The sequence below is a fragment of the Salvelinus namaycush genome, chromosome 7, assembly GCF_016432855.1.
Source record: "Salvelinus namaycush isolate Seneca chromosome 7, SaNama_1.0, whole genome shotgun sequence".
Classification (NCBI taxonomy): domain Eukaryota; kingdom Metazoa; phylum Chordata; class Actinopteri; order Salmoniformes; family Salmonidae; genus Salvelinus; species Salvelinus namaycush.
In genome coordinates, this window is record NC_052313.1 from 16,856,196 (window position 1) to 16,872,567 (window position 16,372).

A 16,372-nucleotide genomic window follows, 5' to 3' on the forward strand; every position below is an offset into this window, starting at 1 on the left:
GCATGTAATTAAATTAGATTACATTGTCAATTGAATTGACCCCATAACACCGTTTTTATAGATTAGCACATACAGTATGCATCATATAGGCTATACAATCATATTATATGACATAGGCTACATTTCATTTAACTTTCTATCAATAAAACTGTTATAAAATCAAACACAGCTGCATTAGATTATTTTAATAACAGCACAGTAAGTAGCCTACACAAACTTGAAAATAGGTCATTTGGTGAAGGTGACTTGATAAGGAAAGGTCAACTGCTTAGTCTTTTAATATTTTCTTGGAGAATTATATTTACAGTAAGAAAGTATGTACATTTTATACAATCCCCTTTACTCTTTTTTTTGTCTTGTACCTTTTAAAAATATATACATATATCGTGTTCCCTGCCACGATATTTCACACCTGTTCGATCACAATCTAATATTTTGTTTTGACTCTTCCAGTAGAGGGCTGTTCGAGAGCATGCGCACAACCGCAGCAAGAGAACATTATTCCTCCTGTCACCAGTGCCTGTCACAACATTGAGGGGCAAAACGACAGCCGTGTGGGTAAGGACTTCAACATTTCATACAACTGCACTTTGTTTTTAAAAGATGATCAAGCACACACTATAGGGGTGCTCCAATATGTGGGACGAAAACAATTCGAATAGCGTGTCGGGTTTTGCCATCGTGTTCAGATGCGTTGAGATGACTATCCTCGCTCTAATCTCTCATGTTTTCTCCTGTTAAACTAGCGAACATATAAAATGCCCCTTCCCTCAACTACTGACCCACTAAATTAAGTAAAATAACTGTCTATGTATTCGTCAATTTGTTGCTGTAACGTTTTCCAAACATGTGACACGATAGTGTAGGCTAAACAATGCGCAGCAAGGCAGTCAAGCTAAGTGAAACTATAATTTTTCTCGGAAATGTTTCGTCTTAACCTTGCACGTTAGGATTTTTTGTAGGTAACAATGTGTCATCGTGATGAGTTACAACTGTCTTTGTGCGAGGAGACTAGTTACAATTGTAAAAAGTTATTAATGAAGCTTTGCTACGTTGTTTTTATTTCCTTGACTTCAGGGCTATCTTCTCATCCAGGTTGTTTTCTAGTTGGGTGGAGTGTCAGTTTTATATAGTTGTTTGGCCCTGATATTTAAATTACCTCTACATTTTGTTGAACAACAGCTACATTTTCTGATTATTTGAACCAACCAGGTTTAAGGTTTGTCATGTTTTGTTTGTAAAACATTGGGCCTAAATGTCAACTTGTCAAGTGTTTTTTCAATTACACTGTAACATCAACCGTTGTTTGTTTAATTCCTGCAATTTATCCAGAAAGTGCATATAAAATAATATCTCATTCCCGAGATTAAGGTTAGTTTCCTTATTCTAACAATAATGATCTTCATTCAACCCAACTAATAATTGTCAACCCCTTATCCTATTCAAATGAAATGTTTTGATGCACACTTATAATTTCACCTGAAGAAAACTGAAGAAAAAATAGGTACATTGGGAATGATATACACCGGTTGATGTAAGTGCTTATTTCTTTAATGTTATGCATTAAAATGTTACCACAGGCAAACAAACAGTCACTAAAGTAACAAAATAAGAATATATAAGCCTGAAACATAGCAGTAGACACCCCGATTTATGTTTTGTTGCTTTTTCAAATATAGTTTTTCCTTTAGTTCTCTAGTCATTCAATTATTATTACTCACTAAAACACTACTCATTAGTGTTTTAAGGAATAGCCTCTGCATTATTCTGTTTGCTGTAATTTCTGAGAGAATAAACCCTTCCCACTGGGAACAGAAGTCAACTTCATTTCAATGAAATGACGTAGAAACAACTTTGATTCAACCAGTGTGTGCCCAGTGGGTTAGGTCTAGTATATCCTATAGCATCACAACGTCATGCACTCGTCCACTTTTTATTCTTTAGGCAGGCATTCCCATTCAATACTTCATCATTTACATTCACTTTGAAGGTGAGTGATTTTGTGTCTTGCTGAGTGATTGTCAGAAAGACACTTCAAAGGATAGATCGTTGTGGTGTTTATTTTGATGTCAGTGTCGGGAAGTTGTTCATCTGCTTCCTGCTTTCCACACTGCTCTATTGCTGCCACACAACACTTCCTGTTATAGCACACACAGATTAAACATGAATAAATTGTTTTGGCTTGAGAATCCACGATTCAGCTAATGTGTATCCGTGGAAGAACTATTCAACAATAACAAATCACATAAACTGTGACTTTTGTCTCTGGTGTGTTAGTAAATGTAAATCTTATGTGACAACATGTGGAACCGTATCCTAACTTACGTTGTGACTTCAAGATCTCTAGAGAATGTTGCACAGGCTTTGTGAAGTCATCCCTTAGTTTTTGCATTTTTCTTCTGCTGTCAAGCTAAGATGGTATGTCATATTACATTTATGATTAGATTTATGTTGTAGAACTGAAAAATGAACTGAAAAATGATATTTTTCCTAATCTGTTGAAATGGTATTGAACTTGAACTTTGATGTGCACTTCTCATGTGATTTGAGTGAAGGGAACACTTTCTCCTTTCTGATGGGAAAATGCTTCTTGCTGATGGATCAAGGGCTTTTTTGGAGGCTGAGAGCACATTTTATTTACTTACATGGACACTTTATATCATAAATTAAGTATTTTCCTCTTTAAAGTTGTCTTGCAGGTTGTGTAGCCTACTGTCTGGGTAAGAGACATTTCTTACTGACTGTAAAGCATATAAACAATGCTATAACACTTCATTGTAAGACTTGTAATGCAAGCCTAGGGTTTTTTTGTCATCTAATGTTTCAGCTTGAATAATGTGTTAATGAGCATCCAGCCATTTGTTTTCCTGCATCATTTGCTCTCATGGCACTGTACAATACACACAGTTAAGTATTACAGAGGTTTCTGTCACGTAGACTATCCTGTTAACTTAAATACTTCAGTACTGCGGTATTGGCTTGGCTCTCTCCCTTCACAGAACATGTCAGTGACCGCCTCTGTTTAGGTTTATAGTTGTAGTTTTATTGTGTTTGTTAAAAACGATGTTGAATGGATGTAATTCTTTGTGTATGTCCATTTTTTGGGACATAGCACTAGTTGGCCATTGTTTTAGATTTCAATAGGAGGAAAGCCAATCACAGATCTGGGGCACACAGCCATTTTTGAGCAACGTGCTTGCAACCTCAATAGGGGAAAACACTGTTGATTTCAATTGTGCGTTTAGCCTCAATTATAGAAACCAGTCATTACCAGTAATGTGACTGAAGTGTATAATTTCAGTCAAATCCCTGCATTAAATATGTGATTATGCAACAGGTTGAGCAATATATGCTGTACGTATCTGCAAATGTTATTCACAACTGAAATAGAGAAGGCATTGCCCTAAAATAGAAAAAGTCTCTCTGGTTTTGGATTACACTCTTATCTTTCTTTGACAGGATTACTGAAAGAGAATGCACTGACTTTCCAAAGCAATTGTAAATGTGCTTTCTGGTTATCTACCAATATACAAAACAATAATAGATGTTAAGTCATTTCAATTGATCAAGACCAGTTTCTCAACTTAATCTCCCAACAGTCATGCTGTAGACATGAAGTTTCTACTTTGCCATCCCATTCATCTCTTGTCTCAGGTCATGAAATCTTGATGATCTGAATTGTCATTGAAATCTGGTGATAAAATGTATATGATGCATAGTCATTTAATGGATTCTTCATTCATGGATACTATGTGTTATCAGATACTGGACCTATTCATTTTGATTTGAGATTGAATTGAGTAGCTTAGTCAGTGCCAAGGCTGGTCTGACATTCAAGTAAGTTAAATTATGTGGCCTTCATGTACAGAACAAAAGGGTGTCAGCATAATTATTTTGAACATACTTATGTATATGTCACTGAGAGAGACAAATGTGTGTCTTGAGTGTAGTTCTGCATCTATAATATTTATTCTCCTCATATATGCACTCTGATGTAGTCTATATGATAACATGGTGACATTTGTTGCCATTGTATGCCAAGGACATTTAAGCCTAACTGCTCAATTTCATACTGTGCTTAGTGTGCTATAAGCTTATATCTTCATGGCATTGACAAAGCAGATTGTCTTGAAACAGCAGGTCTCCCGTTTCAATAGAATGTAAATGTGTGCCAGTTACATTTTTCTCACCAGCCTCAGAGACCGACTATTGATCAAGCCTACGTTGACTTTGAATCAGGAGCCATTTTACTGGAGTATATTGAGAGTGCCACCAGCATGCAGTCTGGAAGCATTGTTTAGATTAAGAACAAATCTCTTTTTCCCCTTTGCAACAGAATAAAACAGGACGTACCCTGTAGTCGTACCCTGTAGTCATCCAATCATTGTGTTTGTCACGTTTTGTCACAACTTGTCGGTGTGCTATTCATCACTCGCCAGGCATTTTCCATAGGTAGTTCCCAATCAAATCAAAACAAATTTGATCCCAGCTTGCTTGGTTTCTTTGAGCCAGTTTCTATGAAAAATGAAAACCCAGGGCACAATAACACTCCGTTGACTCGGTTTGTCTATGGCCTCCAGGCTCTCTCCTTTTGTTGTGTTGAAGCAAATGAGACGCGGGTATCTGCTAAGTCCAGGAAAATGTGCGAATTTGTATAGCCTCATGCTGTGTAGACTCAGGAGGGAGTGGGTGGTCCCTATTCCCTGAGCATACCGCATACTAAAGCTCCAAAAACCCTTAGCCAAAGTGCCCTCATGCATTCCAGTGTTTGTACACTGTCGTAGACAAAAACAACTGTGCTTACTGAAAGTCCTCAAATAGAAACTAAGGATGAAGTGATTGGCGCCATAGGATAAATGTGTTTTAAGCCTATAAAGCTAGTCTTTAAATGTATCTTTTGGCCTTCTTCTACAGCTTTAGACATTTTTTCCTTGCATAGGATAAATAAAACTTTAGAAGCAATAGATACACAGCAAATTTGCAAGTGTTAAAATCTCGGTGTTAAGATTAAAAGTGCTGTGAGTGTTATATCTGAGTGTTGATTCTAGTGGGATTGAAATTGACACCACTTGTGGTGAATAAATTAAGTGTTATTTGAATCACAGTGGAATCAACACTGCGTGGTGTTGTTACTCCACTGTGTTTAGTTCATTTCCGTTAATTCTCTGAGTGAAAAAGACCTAGGAGGGGCCTCTATCATTTTTCCCAGAATGCTTTGTTGCAGGTAGATTTTTAGAATAGTTTGTTTTTATATCTATGTTTCTGCATGCATGTTGTTTGATTAATTGATCTTATACAATTTCTAAACTAATCCAACCTGTAAGGGGTTGGACCTATTGCACCTGTTACTGAGATGGTTGTTCCAGTTTATATGCTTTAGGCAGTCTTGTTTGTCAAGTCCTTCACCATAGCAGTCATTCTGAATGCAGGTTGTGGGTGATTATAATATTCCAATTATTGCTGTATTCTGATAGGAATTACTAATCACTTCACAAACTAGCTTATTGTGACTTGCAGGTCTGATATGGCCCATGAGCCAAGATTTTCAGACCACAATGTTGAGGATAACTAGTTCATAATTAAAGACCTTATCAAATTTACAATATATGGTCATAAAGGGTTCACTTTAAATTGAAACATATTCACTTTAGCAGCTACTTGGACAGCTTCAGGATGAAGAGTTATTGAATGCAACAAGCATCTCTGTCACTAACAAACACAGTCATGGGTTGGTATCTCTCACCTTGACTTGAAAGGCATGCTGGGAAATATTAAAATAAGGCTTTACAACCTGTGATGTTACAACACCCCCCAAATCAAAGTTTATTGGTCACGTACACAGTTTATGTTTTGCCTGTTCAATACAATCCTAATTTAAGTCCGAATTTGCTACACTCATGGTGTTAAGGCCCAACACTCTAGGGGTGTTAGTTTGTGAACACTTTGAAAAGTGTTAGTTTAAATCTGTTTCGGTGGGTGACATATCATTTCTAAGAAAGTGCTACATTTAACACTGTGTGCTAAAATTCTGATCTCAAATTTGTTGTGTAGTAATTACATTTTGGAAAGGGAATAGATGATTCCCCAGCAGTAAATGTATGAAAAAGGGTTTGACGCCACCACATTGTGTCTAGTAGGATGATATGAATTCCCCTTTTTCTTTTCTATTTTCCAGACCGTATGCATTTACCAGGCTATATTTGACACTTGACAGCATTGATTAATAATACCTGTACATTTATTTCAGCCTGCATTCAAATGTGCCAGTGAACCGAGAATAAGCATTCCATAAGTGTTCTATAAGCGTTCTGTGAATCCCCAACTATCGGACGCAGGGTGTATTCTCAGATGACACAGGAGATAATTGGGGATCCACTTGCAGCAGGAGTCGCAACCCAAATCATTTAGGGAGACCAATTATAGATGTCTCAGAGATATTTTATCTGTATGGCAGCCTACGGCAGGGCCTCTGCCATCAGAGATTACAATTGGTCTTTCTTTTGTCCCACGGGCAGTTGAACAGTGATTTGTTTTGCTCCTCATTGGTAGCGCACATAGAGAGAGACTGAGCTAAGCTGCTCAACAGACAAAGGGAGAGTTTAACTGTAGGTTGAAAGGCTTGTACTGACTACAAACACCAAGCCTTAAAACTTTGAGAAAGGACCGATTCACTTCCCTCCTTTTGCCACGAATGCACTGAAAGCATCAGATAACCAGGAACATATTTTCCTCAATGTCCCTGCTGGTATCTTTCTCTTTTCCCTTTTCCATCCACTGAACACTTTTGTGGACTCTCCATTATAATGTGAATTCTGTTTTTGTGCAGTGTTTATTGGATGCTCTTAGCGAGCTCTGTTATTGTGAACAAAAATAGACCAGCCTCTGTGTCAGATATTTCAGTTTCTTGTTATTCAGAAGTGACATAAAGGAGCCGGGTTTATGATGGATCTGTCTTGGACTGATTCATTGTGGAGGCATGAAAATGGCCACCACTTTCAGTTAGATTTTTCAATGTAACACGTAATGGCTCCCTTTACTGTAAATGCATGTAGTGGGCATATAAATACACCTATACATATCCTGCTGAGGTCTCTCTCTCTCTCTTTTTCTCCCTCACTCTTTTTTAAAATCCCGCTCGCTCTTTTTTTTCGCTCTATCTAGATCTCTCTATTTTTCTCTCACACCTCTCTTTTCTGTCTGGAGAATGATGTATGATTGTATTGGCCGCTGGGCTGCCATTATCTTTATTAGATTTATGCATGTTTGTGTAACAGAGCTCATTTGTGACCAATGAACAATACCCAGGAGTAGTGCATCACGCCATCAAGGTAAATGGAATCTATTTTAGGTAGCGCCCATTAATAAACCCCCCCCCCCCCCCCCCCCGCTAGCATCAGGTCAAGGTGGCAACATCCATCCTATTATCTCTATGGAATTGGAGCCTGTTGATAACTTTATTAATTCCTGTCAGGTACACAGTTCATGCTGCATTACAAAGGCCTGTTGCTGTAGCTGGTCTCCTGGGGCTGGGGTGTAATTGTCTCTTTGGATAACAGCAGTGGAGATGGCTGGAAAATATAAATTGTGCTTAGCTTTTAGTGTTGTGGTGGGCTTAATAAGGCTATGTTGTTTACACGGTTGCGCAGTCGCCAACCACTTTACTGAAGGTCAAAGGACATGCTGTGGGCTGAAACCTCTGCTAAATGCCTCAAATGTAAACTCGATGTGCAATGCAATATTTACATGAAGAGCTAGCCCTACTGTTCTTAACATGCACACATGCAGTTTAGGATTCAGTTCTTTACTCCCACAAACCTGGTCTTCTCCGCTCTCTTCTGTACAGCACACACACATCAAACACCTCCTGGTGGCTTTTTCACTGTCAACTGAAACAATTAGATCAACGTAGTCCCGCAAGAGAGGGTTACGCCACGCAGCGCCACCCCATGCCCAGAGCCTTGGCAGCCACCCTCTCCCAGTTAATCAGAGAGGCTGCAGTCAGATCATCCACACTCACCTTCAGGCCTCCTCAAGTACTAGCTCCCTTCCCCCTCTCTCTGTCACACCTCCTGGAGACCTTCCCATCACTCCACCAATTAATAATAGGCCCTCCCTATCTAATATGGAAGGTTCTATTGACTGCCTGGGAATGCAGTGGCATTTAGAGGGAGAATATGGGACCCATTCAATCAAATCCTTATTGCAGTATTATTTATTGATAATTATTATTGATAACAAAAAAATATATATAAAATGAAATCTCTAGGTCGTTTTGGGGACACTGTTAATGTTAGATAGCAGAGGACTTTGCCTCACAAGTAGTTGTTTCTACTTTTTAGAATATGGCACGTTTACATGAATTGGTGTGGAAACAAAGTAAAATGCATTGCATTAATTGACTATTGCATGTTTGCCTATCATTCCGAACCAATGTGTTTTTGTTTGTTTCAGTCTCTGGCTTCTAATAGATCTGTGAAGACATAGAATGTGATTGGAATGGAAGCTCGGAGAAGGAGTCCCTGATTGGCCGAAAGACTGGGCGGGTGCACATACCAAACGGTGAGTCACTTTGGAGGTTCACAGAACCGCTAGAGAGTTCACTTAACAGGGTACCAGTGGTCAATGGTCAAAATGATGATTTGAGTCCCTTTCAGGGTCATACACGGTTATCTTGTGGTTACAGTGCCTTCAGAAAGTATTCATACCCCTTGACTTATTCCACATGTTGTGTTACAGCCTGAATTCAAAATTGATGAAATATTTAAAAAAAATCTCACCCACCTTACATTCAGTCCCAGATATACAGTGCATTCGGAAAGTATTCAGACCCATTGACTTTTTACACATTTTGTTACGATACAGCCTTATTCTAAAATGGATTAAGTTGTTTTTTCCCCTCATCAAACTACACACAATACCCCATAATGACAAAGTGAAAACATGTATTTTTTGAAATATTAAAACATTTATTGAAAATGAAATGCAGAAATAACAAATTTACGTAAGTATTCACATTCTCGAGTATTGACTCAAGGGTGTGAATACTTATGTAAATGTGGTATTTGTGAGCCTTTCTTGGTAAAAGGCTCTGCATGGTCATTCCGATGCAGAATTCAGGGCATTAATACTTCTTGCGCTTCGCTGAGCAGAGCTGTTATGAAGAAAGTTGTCATGGAAGTGAGTTTGTGTTTATACTGGACCAACTGTCAACCAATTATGTCAATGCAGCGCTATACGGAGCCCTCTGCATTGTTACAAAATTTGGGCAGCACACGGCGATGCGGTACAGAGCTCAATTTGGCCTTCTGCATGCCGCTGGAGGCTCCGCAATTGCGTCACACCCTCCATACAACGCTTCTGACCACATTTTCGTCTCAAGCATAAATTGGCTTTTAGTCTCTAAGAGCTTTGCACACCTGGATTGTACAATATGTGCACATTTACATTTACAATATGTGCACATTTAAAAAATTAAAAAATAATTAAAGTGAGCGATTGTAATCTAAATAAAGGCCAAAATAATATTTGTAAAGGCCAAAACATTAATTTCTGTTTTTAGAGGGAGAGAAATGCTGGGCCAATTGTGCGCTGCCCATAAAGGCCCAAATATAGCCCTGCTAATAGCCATAATGGCGCTGTACAACGTGACCGTGTGTGTTTGAAAGAGTATTTTTATCATTATTTTATTAACAAAAGCAAAAAGATGCTGATGAAATACTGTACAGTATATGCTTTTACATTTAGACAATAAAGCATTTAAAGCATTTTGAAGATATAAGCTACCTGCATTTGTTTATTAGGCTACTGTGCAGTCTGACAAGTAAACATAGCCTACAGTACATACTGTAGTAAACATGGGAAAGTGCCAAATCCCTTACATAAGGGAGAGCAGGCCATGTTCAGACTTTCTCATGACCTCAAGTACTCATTAACTATTTTTCGGGTTGCATCAGTCATGGACAGAAACTTCTGAGACACCGTGTTAAGGATGAACACCCGGTTGTTCACTGGTAAGCCACATTTGCCTCGGGATCTATCCCAGTTGGTATTCTGTGCCCACCCGTGGTATTTATCTTCGGTTACACACGGTAGCGTCCCACCTGGCCAACATCCGGTGAAATTGCAGAGCGTGAAATTCAAAAATACCAAATTCTAATATTTAACATTCTTGAAAATATATGTGTTATACATCAAAATAAAGCTTAACTTCTTGTTAATCCAGCCGCTGTGTCCGATTTCAAAAAGGCTTTACGGCGAAAGCAAACCATGCGATTATCTGAGGACAGCGCCCTGCATACAAACAGATGAAAATCATATTTCAACCAGGCAGGTGCGCCACAAAAGTCAGAAATAGCGATATAATTAATGCCTTACCTTTGAAGATCATCTTCTGTTGGCACTCCGAAATGTCCCAGAAACATCACAAATGGTCCTTTAGTTCGATAATGTCCTTCTTTATGTCCCAAAAATGTCCATTTATTTGGCGAGTTTGATTCAGAAATACACCGGTTTCAACTCGCCCAACATGCCTACAAAGTATCTAATAAGTTACCTGTAAACTTGGTCCAAACATTTCAAACAATGTTCCTAATCCAACCCCAGGTACCCTAAAACGTAAATAATCGATCAAATTTAAGACGGAATAAACTGTTTCTAATACCGGATAAAAACAACGTGAAGCGCACTCCAGTGCACCAAAACAGTAGAGCCCACCTGGAGTGATATTTACAATGAATAGGACTACTTCATTTCTCAAAAGAAAAACATCGAACAATTTCTAAGACTGTTGACATCTAGTGGAAGCCATAGGAACTGCAACCAGGCTCCTAATAATAAGGGTATCCCATAGAAAACAATTGGAAAATCCTATGACCTCAAATTCCCCCCCCCCCGGATGGTTTGTCCTCGGGGTTTCGCCTGCCATATTAGTTCTGTTATACTCACAGACATTATTTGAACAGTTTTAGAGTGTTTTCTATCCAAATCTACCAATTATATGCATATCTTAACTTCTGGGCCTGAGTAACAGGCAGTTTACTTTTGGGCACGCTTTTCATCCAGACAGCTGGAGAACTGCAAGGCAATCCCATTGTGCGCCACTCAGGAGCCATGAACAATAAAAAAAAAAGAAGGGGGGAAAAAAGGAAAAAGGCCATTCTTGAACATGGGGTGAGACATTGTTACTAATTTGTAAATAAAGCCTGTTTGTTATTTAGAATTATTTATTTCTGTTTTTAGAGGGAGAAAAACCAAAAACCTTCAATCATCTCATGGGTCTCCCAGTCGAGTGCGCACGGGTATTGAACTTTTTAAAATTTTAATTAGCAAACATTTTTGCTTTGCTATTATGGGGTATTGTGTGTAGATTGATGGGGGGGGGGGGGGGGGACTATTGAATCCATTTTCGAATAAGGCTGTAACTTAACAAAATGTGGAAAAAGTTGAGGGGTCTGATTAGTTTCCGAATGCACTGTATGTACTGTACATATAGGTAGGGGTAAAGTGACAAGCAGCAGTGCAGGTGGTGAGTGTGAAGGTATGTGTGTGTGTGTGTTGGGTTGTCAGTGTAATGTAAGTGTAACCTGCTCTGTACCGGTACCTTTCTGCATTGTGTTCTGGTGTAGGTGGAAGACAAGGCTCTGGACACAATTCTGCCAGTTGTCTCTCTTTTAATGACTGCATGGAATGGGTACAAATACAAGGCAAAAGTTAATGCTGCCATCTGGACTCCCATACAAGTATATTTGCCTCTCCTCATCACGCTCTGAGCACACCCAGGAGTAAAAGCATCAACAAGAAAATGCTCATTTCATTTTATAAATGTTGTACACTAATAATCTGCTAATAAGTGCTCAATATTTCTTAGAGAGTATACTATTGTACCATTATACCTGAGGCATACTAATGAACCAACAACACAATTTTTTAAATGACCGGACAGGTAACAAAATTCCCATTCACCTTTAATGTATATTCCTATAAACAGTAATGCAACACTAAATCAGTGACGATATAACTTTTCCTTGTCATTTCTTGTGCATTTGTGAACATTTGCGAACATGTACATTCAAAAGACCAGAGCGTACATAACACATACCTCTCCTGTTCACGCTCTGAGCAAACTGAGGAGAAAAAGCATGGCTCCCGTTGATGACATCACAGCATTAACACAATTTAGAATAAATACAATCAAATAATTCACTCTTGAAAGTAGTGTAATACATCTCAAAATAACTTTTAAAATAATACATTAAAATATATATGAGGGATTATCGGTGAAATACATAAAGTATATTTTACACCTGTTACATAAGTATGTGGGAGTGTGTGGGTATAGTCCAGTGTGTGTGCATAGTCTGTGCAAGAGAGTTAGTGAAAAAAAGGGTCTATGCGGGTAGTCCGGGTAGCCATTTGATTAGCTATTTAGCAGTCTTGTGGCTTTGGAGTAAAAGCTGCGGTTCTAATCAAATTCTAATAAAAAAATGAAACAACGACTTGTTTTAAATATGCGGTCTACAGTTACAGGCACCATAATTGTTTCCCATGGGCGTATAATACAGAAAAGGTAACTTACTCTATGGATGGTTTTACGCACATCCAAACCTTTCACAGGAGCTTGATAAAGATCCAATATAAAGACAAAGGGGGAATGCCAACTCACCCTTTTACTGCTCGGAAATGTAATGCTCTATAAACATCATGGAACTATCTTATAAGATCATACTGGCACTTCTCCAGAAACAACAGACGAAATTCCATTGCATTCAGCCATGCACTTTCTCAGCATAAACCAATGGAGGGTGAGTCTTTCTAATAAGTTTGGTTTTTAATCAAATTAAATGTTTTTTTGTTTTTTTTAACCTACAACAATATTTCTAAATAGGATTGGATCAGAAGCATGATATCATAAATCTCTTCTCTAGTTACATGGCACTGTGTGCACACATAAGCCTAAAATGCCTTTACGCATAACATTCACACGTCTATACAAAATACTAGGCTCTTGTCAATTGTATCGTTGCCTATGTGCGAAGCAGATTCATAAAAACAATTGCGGTTGATATAGCATTATAGAAGAACTGCGTAGTTTGGTGGAGTGTATTTTTGGTAATCGGACGAGGGGTGCTCCTTGAAAATGGGTACGGATAGCAAAATGCAGGTATGTGAATAGTGAAAAAGTGTGAGGGCAAAACCTGAAATATTACAAAGCACTCTCAGTAGATCATTTAAAACCCCTTTATTTAAGGCTTCTTTTGGCTAATGGCCAGGAAAAAAAGACACCTATGTGATGCTGCTAGACCAGCCTTGATTAATGGGTGGGTAGGTTATGCTTGATTTTTAAATGGGGGGGAATCCCCCCCCCATTTAAAAAAATAAATAAATAAAAATGTTTCTAAATACGAGATTCATCAGCAGAAAAGGTATTTCTCTTCCCATGGTCACTGTCCGTCATGGCTGAATAGACTGTGCTTCCGCTCTCAAAATTCATTCGATTATAAACTGCATTACCTTTTAAGACCTGCTTTTTGTTGGTCTTAAACTGTCTCATGCACTCTGATGTTAGACGGGTAAATTGCAGAACCTGGTGTTAGGGCTGGAAAATGCCCTAACAATTTTAACGAAATTGAAAACTAACATGTGTCTGGCGTTTGCGCCTCCTTAGAGCCAGACGAAAATGGACACCCATGACACATTGCAACAAGGCCAGAGAGCAACAATTTTTTTGTCAAAGCAACTGCAAGCCATATACACTGAGTGCACAAAACATTAACAGCACTTTCCTAATATTGAGTTGACCCCCTTTTGCCCTCAGAACAGCCTCAATTTGTTCGGACATGGACTCTACAAGGTGTCGAAAGCGTTTCACAGGGATGCTGACCCATGTTGACTCCAATATTTCCCACAGTTGTGTCAAGTTGCCCGGATGTCCTTTGGGTCGTGGACCATTCTTGGTACACATGGGAAACTGTTGAGTATGAAAACCCCAGCAGCGTTGCAGTTCTTGACACAGTTAAACTGGTGCGCCTGGCAGCTACTACCATACCCCGTTCAAAGGCACTTAAATCTTGTGTTGTGCCCATTCCCCCTCTGAATGGCACACATATACAATCCATGTCTCAATTGTCTCAAGGCTAAAAAAATCCTTCTTTAACCTGTCTCCTCCCCTTCATCTACACTGATTTGAAGTGGATTTAACAAGTGATATCAATAAGGGATCATAGCTTTCACCTAGATTCAACTGGTCAGTCTGTCATGGAAAGAGCAGGTGTCCTTAATGTTTTGTACACTCACTGTAAATCCATTCAAAACCCTATTTAAGAGTGTACTATTGTATACAGTAATTAATATACAGGAGTCAGAGTGCAGTGAATCAATTTTGTTTCCGGGCAGCTACAGTACAATCGATTAATCTGCATTGGAAGGCAAACAGTTGCTGCTTTCCACTGCCTTCTGGGAAATCCGGGCCCCTCCAGCTGCGGCCGCCTCCTCCGCCACAGACCCAACTCTCACTTAATTTGACTTTCATGGGAAGCAGTCCTTATCTCTTACCAGGAACTCAATCGAATTTACATCATATACTACAGAAAGAGATGCATTAATTTCCTCTTTATACAGTAATCATGGGGTTGTTACTGTACTAGGCCTTGAGAAAAACCATTTCACTTTCTCTTACAACAGATAGCCAAGCTGCTTAACAATTCAAGTAAATTTAAGACCAAAAATGTAATTTGCTTTGCATCATATGGGTAAACTTCAGAGGCCTTTTTATGTTTTTATAAAATGAATGGTGGTGGCTTTCATTGAGTCTGTTCAGAGGGAAAATAGAATGCAAGAGATGTTCTTACAAATAGGAGTAAATTGAGATGTCTCAACTTAAAGCGACGCACACCGTGGAACTTAAATAGTAATTGATTTGTTTTTGCATTCAAATGGCCTGCGTTTGTGTATCATGTTGTTGTAGAATCGATCCTGTCTCAAATGATGCAGGCAGAGGATAGGAAGAAAAGGAGTTTCAGCAAGGGCGTGGCGGAGGAATATTGTCTAAGAGTGAGTAGGCCTGGACCTGACCGCACCTGAGCTCATTATCATATCCTGACAACATTACACCTGTTGGCTGAAAAGTTAAGTGTTGCCCAAGTTTCTGTCAGCAAACTAACAACTGTGTCATTTCAGGAGCGACCAAATGAGGACACCGTAAAAATGAAGAACAAAGTGACAAGCACACAAGGTAAACTCTTGAAATGTAAACACTACTAACAAAACAATTAGAGCATTACTGAGTGCTACAGTATTAGTGCTTATTGATATGAATGCACAGACCATTTTTTCAAATTCATGTCAAATTATTTATCGCTGTCAAATGCTATTTAGAATGCATACATGAATTTACACACAGGAATTCTCCATTGAGAATGCTTTTTAGACTAGGACTAGACTTAATCTGGGTCCGGGAATCTGACCCATGGTGTTATAAGGAAAGGTGTAATTCAGATCAATGTGGTGTGCAGCAGTGAGGGGTAAGAAGAAGGCATGGTCGTGGGATCAGTACCTGGGAGAGAAGGTCATAGCAGCTCCCCTAAGACTCTTCACTGAGGTAAGCATCACCTTCATCAACCAGTAGGTATATAGTGCATTTGGAAAGTATTCAGACCCCTTGACTTTTTCCATATTTTGTTACGTTACAGCCTTATTCAAAAACTTATTCAATTGTTGTTTTCCCCCCATCAAACTACACACAATATCTCATAATGACGAAGCAAAAATCTATTTAAAAAAATGAAATATCACATTTTACATAAGAATTCAGACCCTTTACTCTGTACTTTGTTGAAGCACCTTTGGCAATGATAACAGCCTCAAGTTTTCTTGGGTATCAAGCTACAAGCATGGCACACTTGTATTTTCTCCCATTCTTCTCTGCAGATCCTCTCAAGCTCTGTCAGGTCGGATGGGGAGTGTCGCTGCACTGCTTTTTTCAGGTGTTTCCAGAGATGTTCGATCGGGTTCAAGTCCGGGCTCTGGCTTGGTCACTCAAAGACATTCAGAGATTTGCCCCGAAGCCACTCCTGCATTGTCTTGGCTGTGTGCTTCGGGTCGTTGTCGTGTTGGAAGGTGAACCTTCGCCCCAGTCTGAGGTCCGGAGCGCTCTGGAGCAGTTTTTCATCAATGATCTCTCTGTACTTTTCTCTGTTCATCTTTCCCTCGATCCCGACTAATCTCCCAGTCCCTGCCGCTGAAAAACATCCCCACAGCATGATGCTGCCACCACCATGCCTCACTGTAGGGATGGTGCCAGGTTTCCTCCATATGTGACACTTGGCATTCAGGCTAACGAGTTCAATCTTGGTTTCATCAGACCAGAGAATCTTGT

At 39.1% G+C, this 16,372-nt stretch overlaps 1 protein-coding gene across 4 annotated transcripts in view; it reads left to right on the top strand.

Moving 5' to 3' along the window:
• Positions 1-466: 466 nt before the first annotated feature.
• Positions 467-16,372, top strand: part of LOC120051030 (lethal(3)malignant brain tumor-like protein 4) — a 142,741-nt gene continuing 126,835 nt past the window's right edge. The window contains exons 1-5 of one of the 4 annotated variants that reach the window (XM_038997621.1): positions 467-558; positions 8,452-8,559; positions 14,963-15,048; positions 15,175-15,229; positions 15,510-15,595. In XM_038997621.1, coding sequence (XP_038853549.1) covers positions 14,980-15,048; positions 15,175-15,229; positions 15,510-15,595 — 210 coding nt within the window. In that variant the 5' untranslated portion in view covers positions 467-558; positions 8,452-8,559; positions 14,963-14,979. The remainder of the gene's footprint in view (positions 559-8,451; positions 8,560-14,962; positions 15,049-15,174; positions 15,230-15,509; positions 15,596-16,372) is intronic. The other 3 variants (XM_038997622.1, XM_038997623.1, XM_038997624.1) reach the window with 3 other exon arrangements.